Here is a 14,728-nt window from a genome sequence, read left to right on the forward strand (position 1 = left end):
CATATGCACTCGGGTTTTCCGCTTTGCTGCATTTTTTCATGTTAAGATTTTGAAGCGGAATTCTTTCGAGTTGTTCATCTTAACAGTATGAAATAATTTAACTTTTCAAATGACTAATTTACTAAAACGAGCTAAACATTCTTTTCACGATAGGCGTAATAATTTTAGGTGTATCAGGTGCTCCATCAGCAGCAGCAACATATTTGCGCTGATTTATTTTTATTTCAATTTTAGCAAATAGCTCGTACCTTCCTATTCACTCTCAATATCAAAATTAAACCGGAATAGATTATCCGAGGGAACGATTTGATTACCATTTGTTGGTATAAGTTGCGCACCACCTTGCTTTTTACTAGAGGAAGATATCTCTGATGCTTTGGGATTTTCAGATTCGCTACCCTTAATTGGGAAGTTAAATTGAAAATTGTTACATCCGACTAAAAATGCAGATTTCTTCACAAAATGGTATTTTGGGTGCTTTTCCTTCGGTTTCTCAAACCGTATATTGTCCGGGTTTACAGCCATCGCTTGCTCTTCGGAGGCCATTTTACTCCGATAGTCGCCGTAGGTGGTTCTCATAATTTGTCTTTTTCGGATGATTGGTTGAGATCCGCTTTTCAGTGTTTTGATTAGTTTGGTAGTTTCTTCCACTGAAATCGGTAATTGGTAAGTGTTTATGAGTAATTGCTTGAAAACAACTTTTAAGTGATGATTTTGAGCATGCAACATAAAAGGGACATACTTTTTTTGTTGTTTTCCCGCATATACGGTAGGCTGAGAGATGATTCCAGTTGCTGGATGCACCAGTACAGCTCGAGTTCGAATTGCCGATCTTCCTCGGATTGTGATGCATTAGGTGCATTTCCATCAGAAGATGCTTTCGTCGCTGATGGGCTGGGCCGTGGAATAGATTTAAGGTTTCCAGTATTTTTGTGCAACTTTAATTTTGTAGGTGGCATTTGTAACAAAAAGTTTAAAGCGGTCGTGAAACTGCAGAAAAGGATGTTTTGATGTTTTGCCTTTTTATGTCAACCGAACTGAAACGTCAAAACAAGTGCATGTTGAATTTTCGTTTTCTAAAATATTTCCGTCGGATGCTGTCGGATATCGAAATGAGCAATGCATAATCTTAGGCGTTTTTCTGATAGCGTATTGATCCTACTTACACCGTTTCTCGAGCTAGTTGGGATCAACCTCCGCTGAATTGGGATCACCATCAAGCGATTTGGGATTTTTCGCAGCGGATTTGGGATCTCGTGCTGCCGAAATGGGATAGTTCTCATGTTGTTGGGATCACCTTCACTTGAAATGGTCACTTTCTCATTCAAAATGGGCTAGTTTGACAGCGCGTGGAGTGCAAGCGTTTAATGGATGTTTTTAAGTAAACAAATAAAATTTTAATAATAGAATTTATAAATGCACTGCTTGTTGAACTATAAAATGCATCTAATGAATGTGAATTATGTAAATTCTTTTATTAAAATTTGGTTTGTTTACATAAAAACACCGATTGAACGTGTTTACAATCCACGCGCTGTCAAACTAGCCCATTTTGAATGAGAAAGTGACCATTTCAAGTGAAGATGATCCCAACAACATGAGAGCTATCCCATTTCGGCAGCACGAGATCCCAAATCCGCTGCGAAAAATCCCAAATCGCTTGATGGTGATCCCAATTCAGCGGAGGTTGATCCCAACTAGCTCGAGAAACGGTGTATAACATATCATCGTACTCTACGCATACTAAGCTTGCAAATCAATTGCATTTTTTGTGCAGCGTATGTTTCCAAAAAGCATCGTGTTATTAAAAAGTGTTTAAACCTATGCTAATATTTTCTATACTAGCGAAGAGTTGTGGAATCGTATTTTTCCGAGGTTTCATTTAGCTCATTCGTCTCTTAAGGTGGAGCGAAGTGTGTGCTGCTTCGCCAATTATAGTTGTGTAGGTGTGTGGTGAAGCAGAAAAGATAATGCTAATGAGCAAAGGAGAAACTGTGATCAGTAGCGATCGGACAGCAATACGTTTGACTAGTGAAAAATAGGCTTGCGGTAAAGCGGCGTCCTTCCTCTGTAGAACATTTTGCAAGACAGTTTTTGGTGCCAAAAAGTGATGTCCTTTGCTCGAGTATCATATTCGATACAAATAATGGTTAATAAAAAAATTATTGCGTTGATGTGTTGTTAAACAATGCAGATGGAATCGTTTTTTTGCGAGGTTTCATTTAGCTCAATCGTCTCTTAAGGTGGAGCGAAGTGTGTGCTGCTTCGCCAATTATAGTTGTGTAGGTGTGTGGTGAAGCAGAAAAGATAATGCTAATGAGCAAAGGAGAAACTGTGATCAGTAGCGATCGGACAGCAATACGTTTGACTAGTGAAAAATAGGCTTGCGGTAAAGCGGCGTCCTTCCTCTGTAGAACATTTTGCAAGACAGTTTTTGGTGCCAAAAAGTGATGTCCTTTGCTCGAGTATCATATTCGATACAAATAATGGTTAATACATCAATTATTGCGTTGATGTGTTGTTAAACAATGCAGATTTCTTTTGCGCGTGTTCAAATTGTTGCCAGCGTATGCTCTCACTATACATGGTTTTTTCGATCGACTGTGGTGGTTTCAATACACCGAAGCGTAGTGTGTATCGTGTTGATCGCGGTTAAGCTATAACAGGATTTGTTCCATCTTGCGCTTACCGCTTAGGCAATGTAGGTTCTTGCATTCTTGAACCAGCTTTAAAGTTATCATTGTGTTCAGCGCGTATGCCAGCATACGCTATGCCGGAGGCTACGTGTTTGAGTGTAAGGAAATTACTAATCAGTGGGTGTTCTATGCGTGTCTAAACCTTCAAATTATTTTCATTTGTGGTGTTTATTTTGTTTTTTCGTAACCTCCGGGCTAGTTCATAAAATTTGGAGATAACAAAAAAAAACTTTCGTTACATGTGTGGAAAGCGGCTCCCTTCCTTTGTGCATAGAAAAAATATGTTGCAAGTGTTGATTGTTTTTTGGAAGAAAAAAGTGAAATCTTTTTTTCAATGCGCTTTTTGGAAAAATTCGTGTATTAAAAAATGTGGCCATTGCAGGCGAGTACCACATTTTAAATGTGTCAAAGGTGTTTTAAATGTGTCAAAGGTGTTTAAATGTGTCAAAGGTGTTTTAAATGTGTTAAAGGTGTTTTAAATGTGTCAAAGGAGTTTTAAATGTGCCAAAGAAATGTTAAATGTGAAAGAAAAATATCGATGTTTCAAAGCAAAAGAGCCGCAAAGCAGTATTATCGGCCGAAGTAAATGTTTTCCTTTGGTTCATGAAAGTCAAGTGTCTATCGTATAAACTATCGTTTAGCCCGGGTAGGTAAACAACATTCAGGAATATCGAAAATAAGATTATTACTAGCAGCATTCGAATAATTGAAGCAATTGATAGAACAGTTTCAGAATGTCGTGTAATTTGTGTAAGGCTAAAAAAGAAAGTTGCCCTCAAAGATCAAGTCAATTAGTCCCCTCCCCCACTCCCTCCGGGATAGCAGTTTTGTATTGATAGGGGTCACCAATAGCTGTTACGCCTAGGACATCCAAGGAGCTTGATCCGCCACTGCTTGTATCACGTGGTCTTCGGATGAGATTTAAGATGACGATTTCCTTGGTTGTAGATCAGAATGTCAGAGACCGTTTATTTCGTCCTGTTGTTTCGAAGTACATAAAGTGTTCCTTAATGCTCTTGGTCTACGTCCACGTGCCGGGGATTACAATTCGTGCTGCTGTCGAGCAGCGTTCTACTTTATGCTATTGAGAAGATTCCTTATTACTGCTGTTGAGCAGTTCTCTACACTATGCATTCAATTCCCAAGGGTTTTATTTATAATATTAAACATATTTAATATTAAGTTGAAAAAAAGTTGAAAACAACTTTTAAGTGATGATTTTGAGCATGCAAAATAAAAGGGACATACTTTTTTTGTTGTTTTCCCGTATATTCGGTAGGCTGAGAGATGATTCCAGTTGCTGGATGCACCAGTACAGCTCGAGTTCGAATTGCCGATCTTCCTCGGATTGTGATGCATTAGGTGCATTTCCATCAGAAGATGCTTTCGTCGCTGATGGGCTGGGCCGTGGAATAGATTTAAGGTTTCCAATATTTTTGTGCAACTTTAATTTTGGAGGTGGCATTTGTAACAAAAAGTTTAAAGCGGTCGTGAAACTGCAGAAAAGGATGTTTTGATGTTTTGCCTTTTTATGTCAACCGAACTGAAACGTCAAAACAAGTGCATGTTGAATTTTCGTTTTCTAAAATATTTCCGTCGGATGCTGTCGGATATCGAAATGAGCAATGCATAATCTTAGGCGTTTTTCTGATAGCGTATTGATCCTACTTATAACATATCAGCAATCGCAGCGTGTACTCTACGCATACTAAGCTTGCAAATCAATTGCATTTTTTGTGCAGCGTATGTTTCCAAAAAGCATTGTGTTATTAAAAAGTGTTTAAACCTATGCTAATATTTTCTATACCAGCGAAGAGTTGTGGAATCGTTTTTTCCGAGGTTTCATTTAGCTCATTCGTCTCTTAAGGTTTAGCGAAGTGTGTGCTGCTTCGCCAATTATAGTTGTGTAGGTGTGTGGTGAAGCAGAAAAGATAATGCTAATGTGCAAAGGAGAAACTGTGATCAGTAGCGATCGGACAGCAATACGTTTGACTAGTGAAAAATAGGCTTGCGGTAAAGCGGCGTCCTTCCTCTGTAGAACATTTTGCAAGACAGTTTTTGGTGCCAAAAAGTGATGTCCTTTGCTCGAGTATCATATTCGATACAAATAATGGTTAATACATCAATTATTGCGTTGATGTGTTGTTAAACAATGCAGATGGAATCGTTTTTTTTGCGAGGTTTCATTTAGCTCAATCGTCTCTTAAGGTGGAGCGAAGTGTGTGTGCTGCTTCGCCAATTATAGTTGTGTAGGTGTGTGGTGAAGCAGAAAAGATAATGCTAATGAGCAAAGGAGAAACTGTGATCAGTAGCGATCGGACAGCAATACGTTTGACTAGTGAAAAATAGGCTTGCGGTAAAGCGGCGTCCTTCCTCTGTAGAACATTTTGCAAGACAGTTTTTGGTGCCAAAAAGTGATGTCCTTTGCTCGAGTATCATATTCGATACAAATAATGGTTAATACATCAATTATTGCGTTGATGTGTTGTTAAACAATGCAGATTTCTTTTGCGCGTGTTCAAATTGTTGCCAGCGTATGCTCTCACTATACATGGTTTTTTCGATCGACTGTGGTGGTTTCAATACACCGAAGCGTAGTGTGTATCGTGTTGATCGCGGTTAAGCTATAACAGGATTTGTTCCATCTTGCGCTTACCGCTTAGGCAATGTAGGTTCTTGCATTCTTGAACCAACTTTAAAGTTATCATTGTGTTCAGCGCGTATGCCAGCATACGCTATGCCGGAGGCTACGTGTTTGAGTGTAAGGAAATTACTAATCAGTGGGTGTTCTATGCGTGTCTAAACCTTCAAATTATTTTCATTTGTGGTGTTTATTTTGTTTTTTCGTAACCTCCGGGCTAGTTCATAAAATTTGGAGATAACAAAAAAAAACTTTCGTTACATGTGTGGAAAGCGGCTCCCTTCCTTCGTGCATAGAAAAAATATGTTGCAAGTGTTGATTGTTTTTTGGAAGAAAAAAGTGAAATCTTTTTTTCAATGCGCTTTTTGGAAAAATTCGTGTATTAAAAAATGTGGCCATTGCAGGCGAGTACCACATTTTAAATGTGTCAAAGGTGTTTTAAATGTGCCAAAGGTGTTTTAAATGTGTCAAAGGTGTTTTAAATGTGTTAAAGGTGTTTTAAATGTGCCAAAGGAGTTTTAAATGTGCCAAAGAAATGTTAAATGTGAAAGAAAAATATCGATGTTTCAAAGCAAAAGAGCCGCAAAGCAGTATTATCGGCCGAAGTAAATGTTTTCCTTTGGTTCATGAAAGTCAAGTGTCTTTCGTATAAACTATCGTTTAGCCCGGGTAAGTAAACAACATTCAGGAATATCGAAAATAAGATTATTACTAGCAGCATTCGAATAATTGAAGCAATTGATAGAACAGTTTCAGAATGTCGTGTAATTTGTGTAAGGCTAAAAAAGAAAGTTGCCCTCAAAGATCAAGTCAATTAGTCCCCTCCCCCACTCCCTCCGGGATAGCAGTTTTGTATTGATAGGGGTCACCAATAGCTATTACGCCTAGGACATCCAAGGAGCTTGATCCGCCACTGCTTGTATCACGTGGTCTTCGGATGAGATTTAAGATGACGATTTCCTTGGTTGTAGATCAGAATGTCAGAGACCGTTTATTTCGTCCTGTTGTTTCGAAGTACATAAAGTGTTCCTTAATGCTCTTGGTCTACGTCCACGTGCCGGGGATTACAATTCGTGCTGCTGTCGAGCAGCGTTCTACTTTATGCTATTGAGAAGATTCCTTATTACTGCTGTTGAGCAGTTCTCTACACTATGCATTCAAATCCCAAGGGTTTTATTTATAATATTAAACATATTTTATTGTAGCAATCTTGCTGTTCATACAGATCCCATATTTTCAAGAGCTTCTCTAGCGGCCTCTGCTATACTATGCTCCGGCGATCCTTCCGGCTCAAGCGATAAAATCTTTTCGCTCTCTTTCAAAAGTTTTTGCACCTCCTTCAGTCGCCGGCGTAGCTCAGTTCGTTGAATAATACCTCTCTGAAATTGTTGACCCGACTCTATCAATAGTGGTACATGCAGCTCGTACATTATGGTACCCTTTAGTCTACTTAACCCAGGCTCCAATTGATCTACTACTTCAAGTAGATCACGACAGAGTATTTCCTTGCGTTTCAACTGGTCCGGACTCAGTTGCGGTATTAAATAGCTCTCAATCTTTCCATATAGTTCACAAAGTGAATGTTTAACCGACAATAACAGATAGTGGTTATCGTGCAGGACCGTGCTCTGTATGCGAAGAAATGTTTCCAACCCGTCCACATCTTTCGCACCGATGCATCCAAGCTGTCGAGAGAGTTTTTCGAGTAGCATTATAACCGACTCGCAAGACATTCCATTTGGGCATTGCTGACAAAGCCATTCTGATTCATGATTGAGTGGATTCACTGGTAGAATGTGTCCTTTTCGACACTTGTTGCAACGTAGTGCACTGCAGTACGTACCGAGTTCGGTAGGATCGGAACAACGACGACAGTTACAGTAAAAGAACTTTTCTTCTTTTAAATGCTGGCGTCGTTTCAATGTACCTTGCAGGATGTGTGCGTATGTGAGTGTAAGTGATTCACCCGCCTTTACATCTCGCAGAACCCTTACGGTTAGGTAATGTGTTCGAAGTTCATCCGTGTGGCCCGTGTTGGGCGTACAGTCGTGCATAAGGAGATACGCTTTTGGGAAAAGCGCACGAGCTTTGATCGGCTCCTGACCCACCTCAAACGAATTGACCTCGATGATGCCACAGATGGTGTGCAGTTCCTGTTCGGTAAACTCCATTTCAAACCCCCAATCGTTCCGAATTCGTTGTACAATATCTTTTTGGTTACGGTTCCAAAGCTTAGGTATTTGTTGTCGAACGTCATTCAAAGGGTCCATATCCAGTAGACGATCGTACATTGCGAAATCTACGGTTTTCAGTAGCATACATCGTAATGTAAGTATGGCTTCGTACATCAGCTTCACTTGGACAGGAGTGGATGTCTGGAGCAGCTTATGGACAGCCTTATCACGCAGTGGAATGCATTCGAGCCGAGAGTGAATACTTGGTGTGATAAGACCGTGACAATTTGGGGAACATATGCGCCAGTTACAGTTCTCACATCTACAGGATATTTTAGGTGTATTTAGTACGGTAATACAAATAGTGCGTCTTATTTGTGAATCTCTCTTGCCTGTAGATAACGCTGTCCGCTATGAAGGTGCTGTGACATCCCAAACAGACTGGTTCAGTTTCTGCGCACGGACCCACGATGATAGGCGACGTTTCGATGATAATATCACCAGCTTTAAGGTCTCGCGAAGCAACAAGGTATCTGCGAGGATGAGTGAAACATGAAATTTGAAGGAAAGTACCATTATTTGTACGACCGTGTTTCAAGCAATACCTTCCAACCTGCTCGGTACGTTTTACAGAGTATGATGCGTTAGCTTCCAGTGGGACATCAATTGAATGGTCGCATGCTGAGGTTGAGTTGGTATTTTCTTTGGAAATGCCAGATGATTGGCTTTGTTTTTTTTGTTTCTGCGTAGGAAAAGTAGAAAGAGCCATTAAATCACTTCCGAAAGTGCATTTAAAAATAGATTCAAGTATATATATAATGTCCATGAACTTAAGGCAAGAAACGCTGGAGAACACCATCGCGCCTTTCAATTGTTGTACATGCGAATTAATCCGGCTGGTATTTTAACTTTCCCCATTTACCTACCTAGCTGCTATGTTCCCAATTATGAATGTTCCTCGCTGTAGTTTCCTGTTTACAGAGCTAATTAATTTGCCAACAGAAGTGTGTGCGGGAGCGAAAGATTCCCAAACGTGCAATGGGAAATCGTGCTATGCTTTTTTGCACACTTGCCCGTCATTGATTATTAACGAATGCTCTGTTAGTGCGAAAGGATTGCATTGCATGCATTTACGCAAGAGTGACGTGTATGTTGTATATATTGCTTAACCCATTAGCTTTTCAACATTATTTTTTCCGGTAAACGTTGACACGTACATAAGTGTTCACATGTCGAATTTTTGAAAGGCTTTTATCGGGCATCGTATTAAAAGAGACGTACTTTGGAGAGTTTCATGCGTGGGTTCTGTCTCCTCTCGTTTAATGTTTAATGCGTTTTAAAAAATCAGCAATTTGCAGGGATAAGTTCCTATGCAAACATGTGGAAACCATTTGCAGTTGCTGATTAATGATTAATCAAAGACGATGCTTATAAACAACATAAAGTTTGTTGAATAACGATCGCGAAGTTGAATTAAATTCATTCATTCCTTTGATGTTTTTGAGCATTCGTTAATGATCACTAGCTGTTTATTATGTAGAAAATGTTTCAAGTGTTATGATAAGTGTTTAAGTGTTTAAGTGAATGTGATAAGTGTTCAAACGGATTTTTTAATATTTAACTAACTGGCACTGTGCACTTTGGTTATTCACTTTAGAAAATTTAATAATAATTTTCCTGCGCTGTGCAACCTTTAAACAATGCTATTTTTAAATAAATATATAATGAATAAGATAATTTTACTAAAAGAAAACTACAACTAATCAAAATATATTTTCTTCGAACTGCAGGATAATGGCAAACTGCATCCATTGTTGTTATTCGAGCTTCCCATGATTCACTGATGCAATGATATATGCTTTAGCTTAGCTTTCCCGTATAATAATTTTAAAAATAATTAATTGAAAAAGCACACCTGTTAGCATTTTCTTGCCAGCTTGTAATATGACGTGAGGCTGCAAAAGAACACACTGATTTTTGTGTGTGATTTGAGTGAATTATAATAAAAATAGGAAGAAAATTATCTCATCCGTTTGGCGGAACGCGCGTGTGTGGGTTATGGCAATGCGCTCAGAACAAAATACCACTAAGTAGGCAAGTATGTTGAAAGAAGTAAAACTCTGTTCAAAACTCGTACGCGTGCCCATTCGCTTCGTGTTACCGTTGCATGAAGGATCAGTTTCTGTGAGAATGCTACTAAATAGTTGTCGTCCGAACAATTGGCTTCGGAACAAATGTGGTACCGTTTGGAGAGCTGAGAAAAGCTATATTATAATTAACTAGACAATTGTTGGCGTGTGTCGAAACCACTCTGCATCTTGGTCCCGAGGCGATTGGAGAGATTGGCAAATGTCGTCTGTTGTGAAATATTTTCAGTTGGGGAGAGGTTTCGAAACGATGTTGGGTAAAGACGTATTTGTAATCAACGTATCCAAGGAGAGAATGTCTGTCAACATTGGTGTCAGTACAGATCGAGGAACGTTGAAATTGAACATTTCTCAGCAGTTATGGTAAGCGATCGACGAAGCATGCTGCAATATAATGTTACTTGAATGGTTTTGTCAATTTAGTATTTTTTCGACAATAAAGTCTATCTCTCTCTTGTTGGCTTTAACGACCTCTAAGGTCACGCCGGCAATTTCTGGCTTTCTAAACATATTTTTACCGCGTAGCCGGATAGTCAGTCCTTGCAACGGTGAGACAATCCGGATAGGATTTGATCGCCGGTCCAGTGGTGTGCAACTAGCGTCGTTTGTTATTTACACCACCGGGCCACCTCCATATAGGTTGTTCAGTATTGATTTAGAATAAACTACTGGGCGTCTCCATATCATTCGTATAATGTGTCATTACACATGCTTGATGTTGTGTTTGTTTCAGAATTGCATTAAACTTAATTTTTTTTTTGGATTCTTCCACTTATAATATTTAAAAGCATACAGGGTTGTAGTCTTAATTTCTTTAAGAGATGATAAAGCTGTCATCCTTACAGATGGGGGTACAATTACACCCATGAATCATACCGACAGTGACATGAAGAAGGCAATGTCAAACTGCATGTTTTATTTATTTTGTAAATGAGGATTCCTAGTCCGAACCATTTAGCGTAATTAGTTCTTCTAGGTGGCTCAAGTATTTGTTTTCTTTGCTAAAAAAAAATAAAGAGCGCATGTAGAGTTGATCATAAGCATGGGTATAGCATGATGTTAGTTTATTTCAGGTTCAGGTGAAAATACCAAAACAACCATGTCTGCAAATGCATATTATGTGCATGTCTGCATATTTACCAATGAATTATACTTGATAGAAATTAGTTAGTCTTAGTTTAGTAGTTTAGTTTCTTTTTGTAAAATTTAATCATTTGAACTTCATTCAAGCTCAACTCAAAATGTTCTGATTAAAGGTCTACGCATAACTAGATCACGAAATAAGTTCTTATTTGTACTAGAGTAGGATATACTTGTACTTAACATTATCTGTCTTTGGGTATACAATACAACCACTAACTCTTAGGGGAGGCGCGGAGGCTTTGAAAGAGAAATAAAGTTTAAGTGAAGATGAACCCTCAAAGCCGACAGAGTAATTGAACACCTCTGAATATGAACTAAATAAACGAATAACACCTGGCAAGGATGGCCAATGCGAAGGCGATAGAAGAATGCAAAAAAGTCATCGAGGTAGGGAAGACATCAACGGCGTTGAGGAGAAAGGCAGTAGGATTACACTTTTTATTAAATTGATCGTTCATCCTTACCTTTTTCTTATGATGTGGCGGCATACTTTTCGTTAATTCCGGAGCACTGCACACAGTACAGTCCGCACTTTGAACGAAATTTAAAACAGTTCTAACTCGATTGGTTACCAACGCTTCACTATCGAGGGTGTAATCCGACGTTGTGTTTCATGTTAAACTCACCAAGCGCTGTATGTATGTGTGATGTCTTTCACGACAAATTTCACTCTTCTGTCACCAGGTACCGAACGTCCGAACGTTTCACCATAGTCTCTAAAGGGGCAAACGGATCCGAGGAAATCGGTCGTTGGAATACAGTATTCTTATTTTTAGAACCACAAATCAACGGTCCCACAAAACTACAGCGATGCTGATCTCTTCTCTTTCTCTATCGCATCGCATCTGTCGTTCGTGTGGTTTTGCTTCACGCCCGCTCGATGGTATTAGTTTGGACCACGCTTGATTGAGCGTGAGGCCACGATTCATTTTCACATGAAAATGCATGAAATTTGAGTTGAAAGCAGCACGCCTTCGCGATATAGTTATTTATTTATTCATGTATTTATTTATTATGGTCTCCCGCCGGGAGGGAAATGGAGCCACCTGGTCCGAGATGTTACCGACTAGCCGGACGAAAAGGTTAACACCGTACCAGATGTTACCGATCAGTGTAGTTTGCCATCGTTTCACGGTCACATTAGCCGATGGTTGGTGCAACTTGTTGCTTCAAACAACTCGTATTTTGACACATCGACACATGGATTGCCCCGGCTGGTACTCCTGTCCGTCGAGTGTCACGAAACGCGTTACGTACGGTCAAATTCGCCGTGACAAATGATGGAACGATTGCGTCGTAGTGAAGTGACTTTTTTGCGTGTACATGCGTGTGTGTTTCCCAGCGTTGAAGGTACTGGTAACTTGAGATGCGTCTGTCAAACAGTCAATTAAACGTTGCCTGAGGGTATGTGTGGCCTGCGAAGAACACATCTCTCATGCTAATTTTACTCTCAATCAAAGCGATTCCTAAACTTGTTCGAAAGGAAAGTAACACAGAAATGAAAATCTTGTTACAACTGTCTTTTCCCTCTTCAAGTTCGTTCATGCTGACATGTGTCAGATGCACTGTTTCAGTTTTTCACTCTCTCAATCACTCGAACGAGTAACCCTTTTGTTATAGTTATATTTTCCTTCAAACACCACAAACAACCACTCTACGTATAGCGACCGACAGCTTCTGAGAGACGTTTTGTACTGATGGCGTTCGTCCTAAATTGCATTGCAAACGGCGGACGATTTATCCAAACCAACGCCAAATAACGTCATAGTGTCAGTTTGATATTCAGTATGTACCATTTGATGTCTACTTATATATACTCTACCGCAAAATTATGTACATGAATATATTAGCTAGCAACAGATGATTGATGAAATTGATGTCTTGACATTAATTTTAAATAAGAAAACTCAGGTTGGTAACGTAACTTTCGATAACACTAATGGACCTAATAGTATACTCAACGATAGAGGTTGCATACATTTAGACCTTTAAACACATACAAATCTGTTACTTTTTTCGGAAACTCATCGTTTGTAAGTGTATTGATTAGATGTTACTTATGGTATGCATTACATCTTTTAAAGCACCAATGCATGACCAGAGATCTAATAGGAAAAGATAAAAGCATATTCAATAAAATGAATTTAAAAAAAAGTTTTTTTGTTCGTGACAGTATAGGAATTAATTAAAGTTTATATTGTGTTGCAAATGTATTTAAATATTCTCGCAATAAGCAGAGTAATAAAAATTGTTGATAGTATGGGACACAGTATCAAAACAAATGTAATAATTTCAATTACCTTTTACAAATGCACACACGGTGGTAGAGACTTTTATAAATCATTACGGTAAAGTAGTAGTGTGATATTTTTTTACAGTTCCGCCTCTTTTACACCTTTTTTTACTTTACGTTTTTTTGTACGCCACTAATTAGTCACACAGGATTAAAAATTTTCATAAGCCCCTTTCTAAGTCAATTTGGCAGCTATCTGTCATTACTTTTAAACCGGGCCTACTACCCGCCCGGTGAAGTGTAATTAATGAATGTTGTATGTTGTTTTGACGCTCTGTCTATCCGCCATCATTACCATCATCATCAGTGTGCGTCGTCACCGTTTGTCGTACTTGAACATACATATTTCGGTGAGCATCTTAAAATATGAGAATTTTCGACGCATTTGGAATAACCGAAAAGTCGCTAAGATGTCAGCGCAAATATGAAGAGCTGAATAGGAGCAGATAAGGAATGGAGAGATGGTAGGGGACAAAATAATATTTTTGGAGTTGTGACAGTACATGACATTACGTACGTGCAGGAATGGTTTACGATGAAAGTTAGCTACAGTGCTACAGTGGAGGGTAATCCAATCAAACACGACTTAATGTATTAATGGCACGGCAGGAAGTTTAGAAGAATTTTGAACTGATGGAGAAACATGTACCGTGTAAACATTTACTACTGTATGTGTCGATGTCTGACACGATCTGCACGGTTACCAAAGGGGGCAGATAGGACAAGACCGCGTGCGGTTAATAGTGTTAGGAATTGTTTTCTCCAATTGATTTTCGACACAAATAAATAAATAGTTTCAAATCTTCCCTAAATTCTTAATCGTAAAAACATTGACACTATATGCACATGAAAACGCATTTGAAGGATAAAGTATACAAGATGATGTTATGATGTTATGATTGTCTAGGATATTAACGCCAATGATAAGCTTCTGAATTTCAATATTTGTTTTTCTCAAACAGGTCATTTAAATGCAACACTGCTATCGGATTGCTAATGAACGGCGAAGAAATAATGTGTATGTATGTTTACTTATTTACTATTACTTTTATTTACACGTTCTCTTCGTAAGTATCATTTCAAATGTAAACTCCAAGAAACATCTGTGGAAACATCGTTGACCACAACACAGTTTAGACGCCTGGTCCTCTGTGTGAATAGGAAATTGTGTAAAAAGCTAGACAAAGAAAGAATATCCATTACACACGCAATACATCCTTATAACGTCAACTATTATCATCATTTCATTTCATTACCTTCTCCAGATTGTGATTCCGTGAGACATTATTAAAATGTATGACGCTCCGAAAGGTAACAGACGATGGAAAATGAATTTTAATTCATCATTTTGAACCAATCCTTCCGGGGTTTGGGCTTGTGTTTAATACTCCCTTACCTTACACGAGCTCTCTTTTCCACATTTTATACGAACCGCAGCAACCGCTCGTGCAGTAAAGTTTCGGTCGGATGGCCGCAACAATATTTTAAATTTAATTACTGTTCGGCACGTAATCGTGGCAACCTAGCAGACTCAGGACAGTTTTATGACTTCCGTAAGGTGCTGTCGGCCTTCGGGTAAATGGAACGCAAAAAGTGGAAGAAATGATTGGATATTGTAATTATACCGCATCCGG

The 14,728-nt window shown here is 38.9% G+C and overlaps 2 protein-coding genes and 2 long non-coding RNA genes across 7 annotated transcripts in view; 2 read left to right on the top strand and 2 right to left on the bottom strand.

Annotated features, from left to right (window-relative positions):
* Positions 1-162: 162 nt before the first annotated feature.
* Positions 163-4,494, bottom strand: LOC125768449 (UPF0488 protein CG14286). Of its 2 annotated transcripts, none has more exons than XM_049436090.1 (2): positions 3,945-4,494; positions 163-650 (listed from the first exon to the last, which is right to left on the bottom strand). In XM_049436090.1, the coding sequence occupies exons 1-2, from the start codon at positions 4,159-4,161 to the stop codon at positions 253-255; spliced, it is 615 nt and encodes a 204-aa protein (XP_049292047.1). In that variant the 5' UTR covers positions 4,162-4,494; the 3' UTR covers positions 163-252. The 2 variants fall into 2 exon arrangements, with proteins under 2 accessions (XP_049292047.1, XP_049292046.1); XM_049436089.1 differs by lacking the exon at positions 3,945-4,494 and adding an exon at positions 743-1,029.
* LOC125768451 (uncharacterized) overlaps positions 1,861-14,728 on the top strand; it is a 109,806-nt gene continuing 96,938 nt past the window's right edge. The window contains exons 1-3 of one of the 3 annotated variants that reach the window (XR_007418894.1): positions 1,861-2,149; positions 2,896-3,127; positions 5,851-6,006. This is a non-coding gene — a long non-coding RNA (uncharacterized LOC125768451). Of the gene's footprint in view, positions 2,150-2,740; positions 3,128-5,850; positions 6,007-14,056; positions 14,113-14,728 lie in introns of those variants that run through there. The other 2 variants (XR_007418895.1, XR_007418893.1) reach the window with 2 other exon arrangements.
* Positions 4,511-5,805, top strand: LOC125768452 (uncharacterized). Its single transcript, XR_007418896.1, has 3 exons — positions 4,511-4,606; positions 4,950-5,052; positions 5,559-5,805. It is a non-coding gene; the product is annotated as an uncharacterized LOC125768452 (long non-coding RNA).
* On the bottom strand, positions 6,303-14,097 carry LOC125768443 (SET domain-containing protein SmydA-8). The gene is made up of 4 exons (XM_049436078.1): positions 11,266-14,097; positions 8,117-8,253; positions 7,904-8,044; positions 6,303-7,833 (listed from the first exon to the last, which is right to left on the bottom strand). The coding sequence occupies exons 1-4, from the start codon at positions 11,287-11,289 to the stop codon at positions 6,555-6,557; spliced, it is 1,581 nt and encodes a 526-aa protein (XP_049292035.1). The 5' UTR covers positions 11,290-14,097; the 3' UTR covers positions 6,303-6,554.

This window comes from Anopheles funestus, chromosome 3RL (assembly GCF_943734845.2).
Source record: "Anopheles funestus chromosome 3RL, idAnoFuneDA-416_04, whole genome shotgun sequence".
In the NCBI taxonomy this organism is placed as follows: Eukaryota; Metazoa; Arthropoda; class Insecta; order Diptera; family Culicidae; genus Anopheles; species Anopheles funestus.